The 13,682-nt window shown below is 35.4% G+C and overlaps 1 protein-coding gene across 14 annotated transcripts in view; it reads left to right on the top strand.

Moving 5' to 3' along the window:
- Window positions 1-10,281: 10,281 nt before the first annotated feature.
- The window catches only part of plekha5 (pleckstrin homology domain containing, family A member 5), a 132,690-nt gene continuing 129,289 nt past the window's right edge, over window positions 10,282-13,682 (top strand). For 6 of the 14 annotated variants that reach the window (XM_015051425.1, XM_015051424.1, XM_015051422.1 and 3 more), the window contains exons 1-2: window positions 10,282-10,471; window positions 10,585-10,661. In XM_015051425.1, the coding sequence (XP_014906911.1) occupies window positions 10,380-10,471; window positions 10,585-10,661 (169 nt within the window). In that variant the 5' untranslated portion in view covers window positions 10,282-10,379. The remainder of the gene's footprint in view (window positions 10,472-10,584; window positions 10,662-13,682) is intronic. The other 8 variants (XM_015051427.1, XM_015051430.1, XM_015051429.1 and 5 more) reach the window with 3 other exon arrangements.

Below are 13,682 nucleotides of genomic sequence, written 5' to 3' on the forward strand. Positions count from 1 at the left end.
AATGTTAAGTGGCCCTTTATCTGGAATAAAAATATGCTCCATTACTGAAATGACACAGCAGGAACTTTAGAGTAATGATACCGTCTGCAATCAGCGCAGGACCCACTCCTGCTATGTGCAGATAATTCAGTGTCTGGAGTATTTACAGTAGACGTCTTTTAAAGCACTCTGCATGGAAATGGCAATTAATAAAGTAGTTTATGGAGCACAGAGAGAGCTAGACGGGGCCAGGCTAATTTCATTATCTAATCACAGAGGTCCTTGTCTAAACCAATAATGCCTGAAGACTACGTGTCGAAGAAAATCATAAGTATGCTGGTTTAGTTACTCAACAGATGAGAATCTTGAGTTTACAACAAAATATGAACCAGAGTTTTCATTTTAGTTTTATTTCGTTGCGACAACTCAGCTTTAATTCATTTTTACAGTGTTTTTATTAATTAAATATTGTTTAGTTTTAGTTCAGTTAGTATTAAAACATACTTTGGTTAATTTTTTTCAAAACGGTATTCTATTGTGATTATGTTTACATCAATTGGGTAATGAATACTCTACAGAAAATGCCATTTTCATAAAATGTGTTCAATTATTGTTAAACAACAAACTGAATCTGGTGCTTTGTCCCAGATTTTGCGGATTAGAATAAGTGGAGGCGTATGGAGTAACTTACCAACTGCTGACTTAAACTGCTTGAATGGGGGAAGAAATCAATTTCAGGTCAGTCTGAAAGGCTAATAAATGGTTTCATAAACACAAAAACGAATTACATCATATCTATAATTTTGTCATAGTTAGTTTTAGAAACCTATATTATAGTTCCAGTTAGTTATAGTTTTTCTCCATTAGATACGGTTTTTATTAATTTCGGTTGACAAAAAAGTCTTCTCAATTTCAGTTTTTGTCATTTTGTTGGTTTTAGTTAACTATAACAACCTTGGACTGAATGATGTTACGTATAAACTGTCATAATGTTTACAGCCTTAAAGACAAGCATAACATATGACCAGGGCCGGATCTAATAGGGTGTGGGCCCCAGGGCTGATGCCCTGGCCACTAAGAAAAAATTATTTTACTAATGCAAAAGCAGGACGTCAGTAGGTAATCCTACAAATCAACAGGTATGAACTGATGCATTGTAGGTTTATTATGTCCTCTATTCAATAACTCCATGTCGACTTCATAATTTTTCAAATACTTGAATATTGTTCAGATTCATAACTCACCTAATTTGGGGGGGTTGAGATTAACATAAAGTAAAAAAAATTTTGTCTAGTTTCCATTATAAATGTGCGCAAAACTTCTATCAGAAAAACAGAATTTTGCAATTGTGGAAGTTCCTTTAAATAAGTAACAATTAAAATCACATGTGAATAAGTTTGTTTTCGTGATAAGTCATTTAAAAATATGTCACCCCATGATTCCTGTCTTTTTCTACTTCATTGTTTGCACCAGTGGCAACATTCAGTTGTTTATTATGGAACTCTTTTCATGCAAAAAAAGTGTTTCCATTGTGGTTTTGAGAAATAAACCAATTTTCATATGGCCAAAAAAAACAACTCATCCACACACAAAAACTTTTATCGAAAAAGAAGAGGTCTTTTTAGGTGTTGTTTTTTTTCATTATGCAAATTTATTTTTGTAAATAAAATTTGCACAATTATATAGGCAGTGAAAATGCAGCTATACTAGTGCCAAAACCTTTTATTTAAAAACAAGTTGTTTTTTTTTTTAAATGGGCATGTTTTCATGAAGCAAGTCTATTTTCGAATTATCAGATTTAAAAATTGCTTGGTCAAATCCTAGCACCATGTAAAAACAAGAGTTTTTCAAAAATCATGTTTCCATTAAGCAGATTTATTTTAGAAATGTCAAAATGTTCAATTATACGGCCAGTGGAAATTATTCTATCCTAGTGCCAAAATATTTGATTGAAAATCAGCTTTTTTCACAGTTATTATGCTTCAGTTAAGCAAAGTTATTTTTATATTTCCAGTTTTTCTGATTATATGGTCAGCTACTGTTGGAGCAAACCTCTGCAACTTACTCAGAAATGCTTAACACAGTCGACGTAAACGTTTTGATCTGCTGCCATCAGGCAAAAACCCACAAAATCAGAAGCAGCTTCACAACTTCCTGCCTGCCAAAACTTAGCCGTTGTGGGTCTGCTCTTCATATTACTGCACCTATTTCATATGTTTCCTCTAGTTTGCGTTTGTATCTGTTGAACATTAAATGATTTTAAATCTCATGGAAAGCTGTAAGGAAAACATTTGAGTTAGATCATACCAGCATATTTAATAGATTTAGCCTGTGAATGGTGGTGAATAGTGAGCTGATGGAGGGTTTGGTTGTTTTCTGAAGTGACTAACTGTGATTCAGGGAGGCGTGTTTAGTGATTAAGAGGTCAACTGTGAGAAAAAAACACTTCATTCAGGCCTTTTCTTAAACCTTAAAACTCCTACAGACGTCTCCCAATCATGTAAATAAATTAACTGTTAAATGATTTTTCCAGAGTTGCCCATTAACCTGGTTTGCTGACTTGCCTCGCCATAATAGCCGTCCTGGGTTGTGGTTTATGCATGCCGATCAAATGATACCATGTGTTGAGACTGGGGAGGCGCGGATGACTTTATGTTATGGACTTAAAGCGCTCTACTGTGAGAAATAAGAGTTTACATTCGCTTCAACTGAAACCAGATATTTACATACACCTTAAAACCTGATTCTTTTGTCATGTAATCGGATTTGGCTTCCTGTTTCCAGGCAGGTATTTCTAATTTCTGAAAGCCAGAAGGATGAAAGAGAGACTTTTTAGAGGATTTCTTGTTGCTTTCTTTAAATTGAGTAGTCTGTCTTTTGTATTTAGTAGAATTGCTGTGCAAACCGCATGATTTGGAACATATATTTTGTGTTCCCTTCTCAAAGGTTACCATGTTAAGTTTACCACATGTGTATAAAGCACATGTGTCAAACTTGAGGCCCGGGGACCAAATCTGGCCCGCTGCATATTTTTATGTGGGTCTCTAGACTCCAAATTACATCAATAAGTTCCTCCAGCTTTTCACAAATCTGAAAACTTCACGCAAAATTCACACAAAATCAGCAGATTCCCACAATTTTCTGATTTTACTGAAATTTTTTTCTCAAAATTGGCGAAAAACATTCGGTTTAATGTAGTCACATTAAAAAACACACATTAGCGCAGATATAAATATTTCTTTGTAACCACAAAATCTGGGATTTTGATTCCAAAAAAACAAAAACAATCACAAAATACTGGATGGACTGATCAGTGTGGAAAAATGTTCAATATTTAATTTTAGTATAGCACTTATTGAATGCTGAAATAGCTATTTATTTATATTTTAACAATTAGTTTTTATCAATACATTCTGGCACAACCGGCCCTTTGAGAACATTCAGATTTTTAATTTGGCCCAAAATGAAAATGAGTTTGACACCTCTGGCATAGTGAATATATTTTTGAGAGAAGGGGTGGTGTAAATAAGATACTTTTCTTCCAACTAGTGCTTTTTATTCATGTTAGATGTTTATTTAAACTGTAAAAGAACAAAATAAACTAACACAATAGTTTGCAGAAAATTCTTCCTGAAATGACACATGTAGCCGAGTCAGATTTACTCACACATATATTTTCAGCTTCATATAAATGTTATGCGACTATTTCATTATGTCTCCTTAGATCTCGCAAAACTAAGTTGGGATCTGGAGAAATTTTTACAAGAAAGTAAGTCTTTTTTTTCCCATATGTTTTAACAAAAATCATAATCCAAATTCTGTGACTAAAATCAAAATTCTGAGAAATTTTGACTTTTTTTCTGAGAATTTTATGAAAACAGTCTGAATTCTGATCAATTCTGAATTTTCTAAATTCTGATTTTAAACTCGGAATTCTAATTTTTGGTAACATTTCAGATTAAAGTCAGAATTCTGAATTTAAAGTCAAAATTCGTAAAATCAGAATTTTGAAAAAAAAAAAATCAGAATTTTTAAAATTCAGACTTTTAACTCAGAGTTCTTATTTTGATATAAAAATTCTGAGATTAAAGTAAATATTCTGAGAATTAAGTCTGGATTATTATTATTTTTTCTTTCAGTGGCCCTAATCATCTTCCGTACTTACATCTCCCCATTTTGTTTCCATTCTGAATTATAACTAAAACATAAAAATCCTGTTGATCCCGTCGAAGGTGGAGAGCTGAGTGCTGAAGTGTCTCCAGTGTAAATGGGAGCGACTTCACTCAGCTCAGACAGGAACGAGGTTTCTCTCCTGAGCTGGCACCGCTACAAAGCCTCTAACAGCTGTCTCATAATGTGCAGCTACTCATTACATTGTGCCTCATGTCTCGAGTCTGGCCCGAGTCGCAGAGGGCAGAACCCACGCGTTGCTCAGCATTGAGCAATTGCATAAGAATGCATTGCACAATCCCAACTACATAAAGCTCTGTGGCTCGCGGTGATTATCCTATATGTTTGTCATGTACGATCAACACATAACTATTTTTGGTCTAGTTTCTATTGCAAATATCTTAGTTGACTTGAAATAAGACAAAATTAACTTACAAGTAACTTTCCAGCAAGATATTGCAGCTTGTTTTAGTTAAATAATTTCTTAATAATGGGGAAACGGTTCTAGTGTCTCTGGTAGATCATTTCACTTATAACAAGACATTTTTACTTGCTTTAAATTACATAATCTTCCAATAGAACAAGTACTTTTCAACAATTTTAAGAAATTATTGACTTAAAACAGGCTACTATTTCTTGCAGAAAAGTTGCTTTTAGGTTAGTTTTGTTGTATTTCAAGTGCACTAAGATATTTGAACTAGAAACTAGACCAAAATACTTGGTAAGAGTTTGTGTTTTTGCAGTATAAACACAGGTTTTCCTTTAGTACGTGAAGTAAAATTCACCATCTTCAATCTGACTTTATAACTGGAAAGTTTTATAAAATTTCTTCAATTTGCCTTTTATTTATTTTTACCTGTCTTCCCTAAATCTGATTTTGTATTTGCATGAAACGCCAAACCATTTCTGGTAAGTCATTAGTATCTCAGCAAGACATTTAAATCCAGGTCTAGTTCTCTTTTTCCCCCCTTTAACTTTTTGTTTTAATTCTCTGTAGTATTTAATATCTTGTGAAAGTATTTTTACCACTTGGTCTAGTTTCTAATGGAAATATCTTAGTACACTTGAAATCAGACAAAACAAACTTACATGTAACTTTTCAGAACTTCTTTTAAATAAATAATACCATTAAAGATGTTAATATCAGATTGGTGCATTTCTACGTGTTAGCTTTGTTTTATTTCAAGTGTATTAAGATTTCATGTTGTAATGTAACAAAATGTGAAAGTGCTCAGGTGGTATAAATACTTTTCCGAGGCACTTCAGCACCAAATGGACTGAGCTCTGTACTTATCCCTCCTCTAGAAGGTCGAACACGGCTTCCCACTTCCATTCAGGGAGCTACTTTAGCGAAATCGTTTTAGGCCTTTTCAGCGGGGATGATAAGCTGTGGCTTAGTGCAGCATTGTTCACCCTGGCAACTGTGGGCTGCATTTGAGAAATGTCTGTTTCCGCCAAGAAGAACCCCTTCATTCACGTTTGGTTATGTCAGAACCGCCGGGATTTAACGGTGAAATCCTACACATCCTCCCTGCAGTTTTTTTTTTTTTCTGAAGAAATGATCAATGAATTTACAGTAAAAAACTTTTTTTAGGTCATACTTTTGGAAAATGTGTCAAAGTTAAGTTGGTTTCACTTCCCTTTTCTGCTGAAGTTCTGCTCAGAGGAATTGGAGTTCAGGTTTTACGTGAGGAGCAACATCTTTCAGATCCTTTACAATCATAGATTGGTTTCAAGATCACATGCAATAACCGCCACCACAGAAGGGTTATTTTTATGGTTGCTTGTTTTGAAAAATGTTAAGATTGTCTGAAATTCTCTAGAAAAATTAGGACATTTCTGATTGAGAAAAAAAAAACTGATTATTCTCAGATATTTTTCTTCAATATCCTTGGAGATTTCTGCATTTCAGAAGTTGAACATGTTTGACATTTGAACATTACTTTTCAGACTCCAAGTTTTTCTAGAGAATTTCTGAGGTGAATCTCAGAAATTCAGAGTTTTGTATAGAAAATGTTTGACTTCTGAAAATCTGTTGAAAAGTTTTGACTTTTCCAACTCAGAAACTTCCAATTTCTTTTTCTTTTAAATTTCTGAGATAAATCTAAAAATGTTGAGTTTTTTGGCAGAATTTTCTCTTTATTTCTGTCTAAAATGTCCTTATTGCGCATTGGAGGTATGAAAGAAATCTGAAATTTTATTTTCAAGCCATATCATGTATCAGCTTACAGCTGTTTATTTCCAGGAAATCTCTCCCTCTAAATGTAATATGAGGCTAAGTTAATAGGAGATTATGAGATCAGTATCGTCTGTCTTCATTTGGATTATTGTCCAACTATCAGGGGAAATCTGGGATGTTTCTCTCCAGGTAAACAGAACACAAAAATGGTTGACCTGGCCGAGTGTCAGCGCCCAAGCTGCTTCTGTTTTTGTTCAAGCTTTATTCACTAAATGTATGACTGTCTATTTGGGAGAAATGTCCGTCTTCTGGAACCACCCATCATGGCTGCTGGTGAGCCCAGAGAACAATGCGAGGCAGCGCAACAACAGAACAGGCACAGTGGTGTTGGATGACCTGGCTTTGTGATGCAGTCAAAGCCCGATGATGCAGTTTCTGTGCCCAATAACAAAAGCAAAAGAAAAAAAACCTCAAGGTAGAGTTTAAAAACATGGGCGTGCTTCTCAGTTATGACATAAGCAACAAATACAGTGGCTTGCAAAAGTATTCATACTCCAACTCTTTGAATCATTTATAATTTTCACAATTGTACTGCACTTTGTGTTGGACTTTCACATAAAATCCCAACAAAATATTTCTCTATGTTTGCAGTTTTAATGTGACAAAATATGGAAAAGTTCAATATACAGAAGATTTGTCTTGTTGCTCAATTTTATAATGTATAATTTAGTTTTTGTGGACTGAATATTAATAGTTTCTAGATTGAACTGAGTAAATGAAAGAAGCTTCCAGTCTGTACAAGGTTGAGTATTTTAAGGCCAGAAATTCCCTGGAAAGACTTAGACTTCTTAACACTGTACTTTTAGTATAAGTTAATTTTAATTTACACCAAATGCCCACAGTGATCATACATTAATTTAATTTATTTCAAATGCAAGTGCCATTGAAAACCAAACATTTCAATTGAAATATAATTTTTCTACTATTTTCCTAAGAAAAAAAACTTGGATTTTACCTCTTCTTTTACCTGAGTAACATCTGTTTCTGAAATGTCTACATTCATCTGATGGTTCCAAAGACAGCTTTGCCTAAAATATGAAAGGTGGGAGTAGACATTTTACTAAATTAGTGTGGTCTAACTTACTCAAAATTATCCAGCAGTAATTTTGGGAATTTCTTATATTTAATTAGAAGTAGGGATGAAACAATTAATCAGATTAATCAATTATTGAAATAATCGTCAATTAATTTAATAATCGATTAATTGTTAACTAGAGACTCAAAAAAGTAATTTTGCTGAAAAAGCCCCCATATATTTAGAGTAATAATTAAGTCCAAACTGTCCAAAATATGTATACAGACAAACATCTTTGACTGTAAATATGTTTTACCAAAAGCTCCTCATGTGCAATAGCTTTAGCTTCACATGGTTCAAATATGCAAAACAAATACTATGTTATAGCATTTTATGCAACAAAATGTTAACTTTCTTATTTAAAAAGAATCTGAATCATTTGTTTTGCATATTTCAATGTATTTCTAACATTGTGTAAAAAGGTTTAAGATGTTAAATGAAAAATCTGGAGAAATTGCCAATTTTATTTATCCTATTAATCAGTTAATCACTGGAATTATCGATTAATTGTCAGAACGATTTGTAGCATAATCGATTACTAAATTGAATGTTAGTTGTAACTTTGTAATTTTGTGTTTTTATTGTGTTTTTATTATGTAAAACACTTTGAACTGCCTTGCTACTGAAATTACGCTACACAAATCTAAACTTGCAGCCCAAATTGGAAAGAAATGAAGTCCGGAAATACATTTTCCTTTTTATTATTTTCTGTTTCAATACCAGACCTGAAAAACAGTCAAAAAAAATCCTGTAAGTTTCCAGACAAAGGAACCCTGTGATTGTTTGGAGGCTGTACTCTTGAAGCATAATGCCTAATTATGCGATCAGAGTCCCAGGTGGCTCCAGCTATAAGGCAGGGGCTGCAGTCAGCATAAAGGGGCCCCATCTGTTGATGGCTTCATCTGGGGTTTGAGACTCTCATCAGAAATGTCTCCAGTGAAAAACGAAAACCCTGATGGGATCCTGCAGATCAATTTTATCCTGGGGCTCTGTTGCAGTTTCTTTCAAAAGAAGAGATTTTCTTCTTTTAAAAACAAAATATTGAAAAAAATATATAACAAAGCAACATAACCAGAGCCTTGCAAAGGTTTTCAAATCATAAACTAGATTAAAGTTTAATCTAGTCAAAGAATACATTGTTTTAAAAAGTTTATACAATTGAAAAAGCATCTATATCTTTTTCCCACATTTTTTTATCTGTCTTATACTGCCACAGCAGACTGCAGTGCAATACATAACTTTTATTTTAAAATAGTTTTTTAAAAAATATTTGTTAAAACTGTCATGTTGTGACAGTTTGAGACAAAAAATCTGAAAAGATCAATCTCCTCCACCTCCTCCTTGAGCTACTATTGTTGTCTGAACAAATGCACCACTACGACCAAAAACAACCAAACAGAGCCAGGAGGTGGGTCTTAACGCTGTCAGTCAACCTCATGTACTCGTTGCTCAATATGCTAATGGTGGAGAAATGATGTACAGTTACAGGAAAACTGTTTTCATTGGCAGTGCTAACTACCATTAGCATTAACACCATGTTATGCTAGCTGCAGTGTAGCAGAGAGCAAAGAGGGATGAAGGGATGAGCAGCACCACACACATAGGGTGATTGAGAGTGCTAAGACCTGCGTCCTGGGTTGGAGAGGTTCTTATAAACCTTCCAGACCTCTCAGGGCTTCTGGTTCTGATCTGCATCCTGAGAACCAGAACCAAACATGTAAAAGCAGCATCCAGCTTCTATGCACCACAAATTTGGAACAAACTTCCAGAAAACTGCAGAACAGCCGAAACACTGAGTTCCTTCAAATCCAGACCCACCTGCTTCAAGTTGCTTTTGAACCATAATAAAAGGAACATTGACCAACATGTTTGATGTAACGCCTGTTATTAGTTTCTCAATTGTTGTTTTTATGTCTTCTTATTCTTGTGTTTTTTGATGTAAAGCACTTTGAATACCCTGCTGCTGAAATGTACTATACAAATAAACTTGATTGATTTATAAAACAACTGAAACACTGAGTTCCTTTAAATCAAAGCTGAAAACCCACCTGTTTAATGTGTATTGATGCTTTTGGTAGTTGACAAAATGCTATTATTATTGTTTTTCACAACTGTTGACTATATAATGTTTTCTTTATATTTTCACAATGAAAAGCACTTTGAACTGGTGTGTTGCTGAAATGTACAATTCAAATAAACTGACTTTTGTGACAGTTTCAATAATATTTGATAATATTTTTTTTACTGGAAAAAATTAAGAGATCACTTAAAATGATCAGTTTCTCTGATTTTACTTTGTATAGGTCTATGTTTGAGTATAATGAATATTGTTCTTTTAGTCTATGAACTACTGACAACATGTCTCCGAAATTCAAAGCAAAAATTCAGTATTTATTAGCAGAAAATGAGAAATGGTCAAAATAAGGAAAAAGATGCAGTGCTTTCAGAGCTCAGATAATGCAAAGAAGATGAGGTCATGCTCATTTAGAAACAGTACTAATGTTTCAACTTAGGAAGAGTTCATAAATCAATATTTGGTGGAATAACCAGGATGTTTTTAATGGGCTTCAGTGGTCTCTTCATTTTATAAAAGTTACATACTGCAAGTTTAATCTTTTTTTAAAGGGATTTAGAACACAAATATAAAGTAAAAATGTAAAGTAAAAATGTTTGCAGAACTTCATTTAAAAAATAATAATAATAATCTGGGGTCGCCCCCCAATAAATGAAGCCCTGGGCTACTGCCCCTCTAAGCCCATTCTAAAGTCTATCTCTTGCAGCCGAAGCCTTCTACCTGGCCGCCCCACACCAAGGGCTCCTTCCCGCCCCCTCTCAGCTTTCCCCGTTGCCACGGTTTCCGTGTACGCGCTGCCTGCACCAGCGGCGCCGCGCCGCTGTCATACATTAGTGCCAGACATGGCGGCGGAGCTACAGCCCGAGTGGATTTCTGCTCTCCCGTCTTCCTGGACTTATGGGGTTACTCGGGACGGACGCGTCTTCTTCATTAAGTAAACGCACCTTTAACTAACCCAGTTCAAGTCTTTCAGCTCTCAAAAAAGGAAAAAAAGTCAGGGCTCGTTATTGTATGTGCTGTATTTATTATCCCTCTCTGTCTCAACAGCGAAGAAGCCAAGAGTACAACCTGGCTGCATCCGTTGAGCGGTGAAGCAATCATAACCGGACACAGGAAAACTCCAGGTAAGAAGGAGACGAAGAAGAAATGTCACTCAGCTGTCAAGTTTCAGTTAACCGCAACGGCTGGCTCGCGCGTCCGCCGTCATGTGTTATGTTTCACAGCCGAAAAAAAAAAAACAACAGAAAATAAAAACACGATTCTTCCCACGCTGAGAGTGGAAGAGAGAGAGAGGGGGGGGGGTGAGCTCTGTCATCCGTGATCCCTTTCTTAATGCATGAGTGGGCTCGTGCTGTGGAAAGTGAGCCGACCGTTGGCCGAGCTCGAGCCACTTCCCCGCGAGCCTCCTCCTCAGGTTGGCTCGGTCACCTGAAGTTGACGACGTCACGCTGGCGAACGTAACTTGAGAACTTGTAAAGCGACGGTTCGTACAAACAGTAACCAGCGTTGGAAGCTAATGTTGATGTTTTCTCCTTTCTTCTGAAAGCCCACCGCTAACCTCTGAGTTCCTGTGGGATTAGCTGTGTTTACATCAACACCGCTCCAATCTGGCTGGTAGGATAGGTTTCAGTATCAACAATGCCACGGCGGGGCATGGCCGTTAGAGACGGGGGCAAAATCTGTTAATTTACATCAAGAAACTCAGAAATCTCAGAAATTTTCTAGAATAAACAAGGACATTTCTGAGCGAGAAAAGTAAAAAAATAAAATAAAAAAAGCTTTGTAAAACAAAACAAAAAAACAACTCATTTTTTTAAATTCATAAATCTTATAGTGAAAAGATTTTGAGTCTGAAAAGTAAAAAAAAATTGCTAGAAAAAAACCCATTTTATTTCTTTTGATTGAGCTCATAAATCTATAAAAAATGTGAAAAATTCTGATTCAAAAGTCAAAATCTTTTCACTTTTTAAGTTCAGAAATGTCCAAGTTTTTCCAATACAATTTCTAAGATTAATCTCTAAACTTCTGACAGTCAAATCACGATTGCGAATGTAACTTGAGAATTTATAAAGCGACGGTACAAACAATTAGTGTGTAATCAAGAGTAAGCTACTCTTTATGTGTTTTCTGAAAGATCAAGAAATACGTAAGCCCATCGCTAAACGTTGAATTCCTGTGGGATTAGCTGTGTTTACATCAACATCCACAGCGCTTTAATCTGGCTGGTAGGCTGGAATATATCAACAATACTAAGGTGATTTAGGGCCATTATAGACAGGAAAAGTTAATTTCCACCAAAAAGTTCAGAAAATTAGAGATTAATCTCAGAATTTTTCTTAAAAAATAAGAAGATATGTGAACTTGACAAATTGAAAATGTACCGTATTTTCTGCACTATAAAGCGCACCTAAAAACCTTCAATTTCCTCAAAAGCCGACAGTGCGCCTTATAATCCGGTGTGCCTTATATATGGACCAATATTGAGCCACAACAGGTGTAGCAACTACGGTAAGCAGCCGCCGACTTCATTTTCGCCCGTAGAAGAAGAAGCGCGTGGTGCATGCTGGGATAATTGTCAGAACGCTGGTTTGTTAATAAAGTTTGACTGACCTATCTACCTACCGACCTGATAATCAGGTCACCTGCAGGTCATTTAGCACCACGTTCTTCACAAACATGCTGTGCGCGAACGGAGAAGGGTGACCATCGTCCGGCCACGCCCCGGCCCAGTCGCGGAAAGCTCTCCTCGCCGACTGGAGTCGGACTGTTTTATTGACATTCCTTATGTCAACAAAGTGGTTTTAGACATTCATGCCGGGTGCTTCGATAGGGTAACCAAGGGACCAGCCCCTATACATTTATACATTGTGTTACCCAGAAAGCAGTTGGGCACAATATCTCAACACCAACACCGTGAGTGAAACGATGACTGGGACAGCCTTCTATATAAGGTACTCGGGGACCATTTCTTTACTATTACACATCCACATTTGTAGAGTACGGAAAAAATCGTTAGGCAACCCTAACTGTAGCATCTATTCTATGCGCCTTATAATATAGGCGCATTATAAATGCGCCTATATTATAATATATACTGCAGTGCGCCTTATATATGAAAAAAGTTTTAAAATAGGACATTCATTGAAGGTGTGCCTTATAGTGCGGAAAATACGGTAACCCAAAAGCATCATGACTTTTTTGCGGAAACTTACGAATACTCTTTTTTCTTCCATCTACAACGGCTTTGATATTCCATTTTATAACAAAGCCTCTCTGTATGAGACATTCCTGTAAAATCACTGTATTTGACAGTGAAATCAGTTCCTGCTGTTCTTTTTGGTGCAACATGATATATTCATTAGTAATTGCCTTTAAACTCCTGTTTTCCTAATTATTAGGACCTAATAATCCTAATAATTAAGAGACTAAGAGTACTTACTTCTTCTACTAGTGGTTTTAATATTTTGTCATCATGCTGCAAAAACTTACATTTTGTTTTCCTGCTAAACCTTTCCACAAAATGTACCAAAATTCAAATTACTTATGGGAAGATGTGGAGAAAATACTCAATTATAGTAGTTAAGTAAAAGTATAAATAAACAGATAAAATTATACTCAAGTAAAAGTACTACATTTATAGTTTTACTTGAGTGAAAGTAAGTTTCTTTGTATATTTTGCTTAGTAAATCAATAATGTTGTGCCATTTTAAAGAACATTCTTTCAAATTATGCATGTTTTTAATGTGTTGACTCTCTGTGACAAAGTTTACACTTAAACTTGTGATTCTGTGGATCAAAATTTCAGGGATGACTTGCAGAGTTAAACGCCAGGAGGCCAAATAAAGCAGGAATGATTATACCTTGCAAAGTTTTTATTTAACACAAAGCAAAACCAACGTGTTATTTCAGCTGCACTAAACACATTCAGGTAAAAGACGTCTGCCTTGAAAAAAGGGACATTAGACTCTGGTTATTTCCCCGGCCACAGTTACAGAATACTTTATATTCACCCTTATAACTGGTCAATAAAAGTGAACAATATTTTAATTTCCTGACTTCATTTTCAAAACTTGGGCCTGAAAGCTGTTTTTTAAACGTTTTCAAACCAATAAACGCAATGTGATGTGATTGTAACGCAACACATA

This window comes from Poecilia latipinna, unplaced genomic scaffold (assembly GCF_001443285.1).
Source record: "Poecilia latipinna isolate Pla-1442-1.1 unplaced genomic scaffold, P_latipinna-1.0 Scaffold1044, whole genome shotgun sequence".
In the NCBI taxonomy this organism is placed as follows: domain Eukaryota; kingdom Metazoa; phylum Chordata; class Actinopteri; order Cyprinodontiformes; family Poeciliidae; genus Poecilia; species Poecilia latipinna.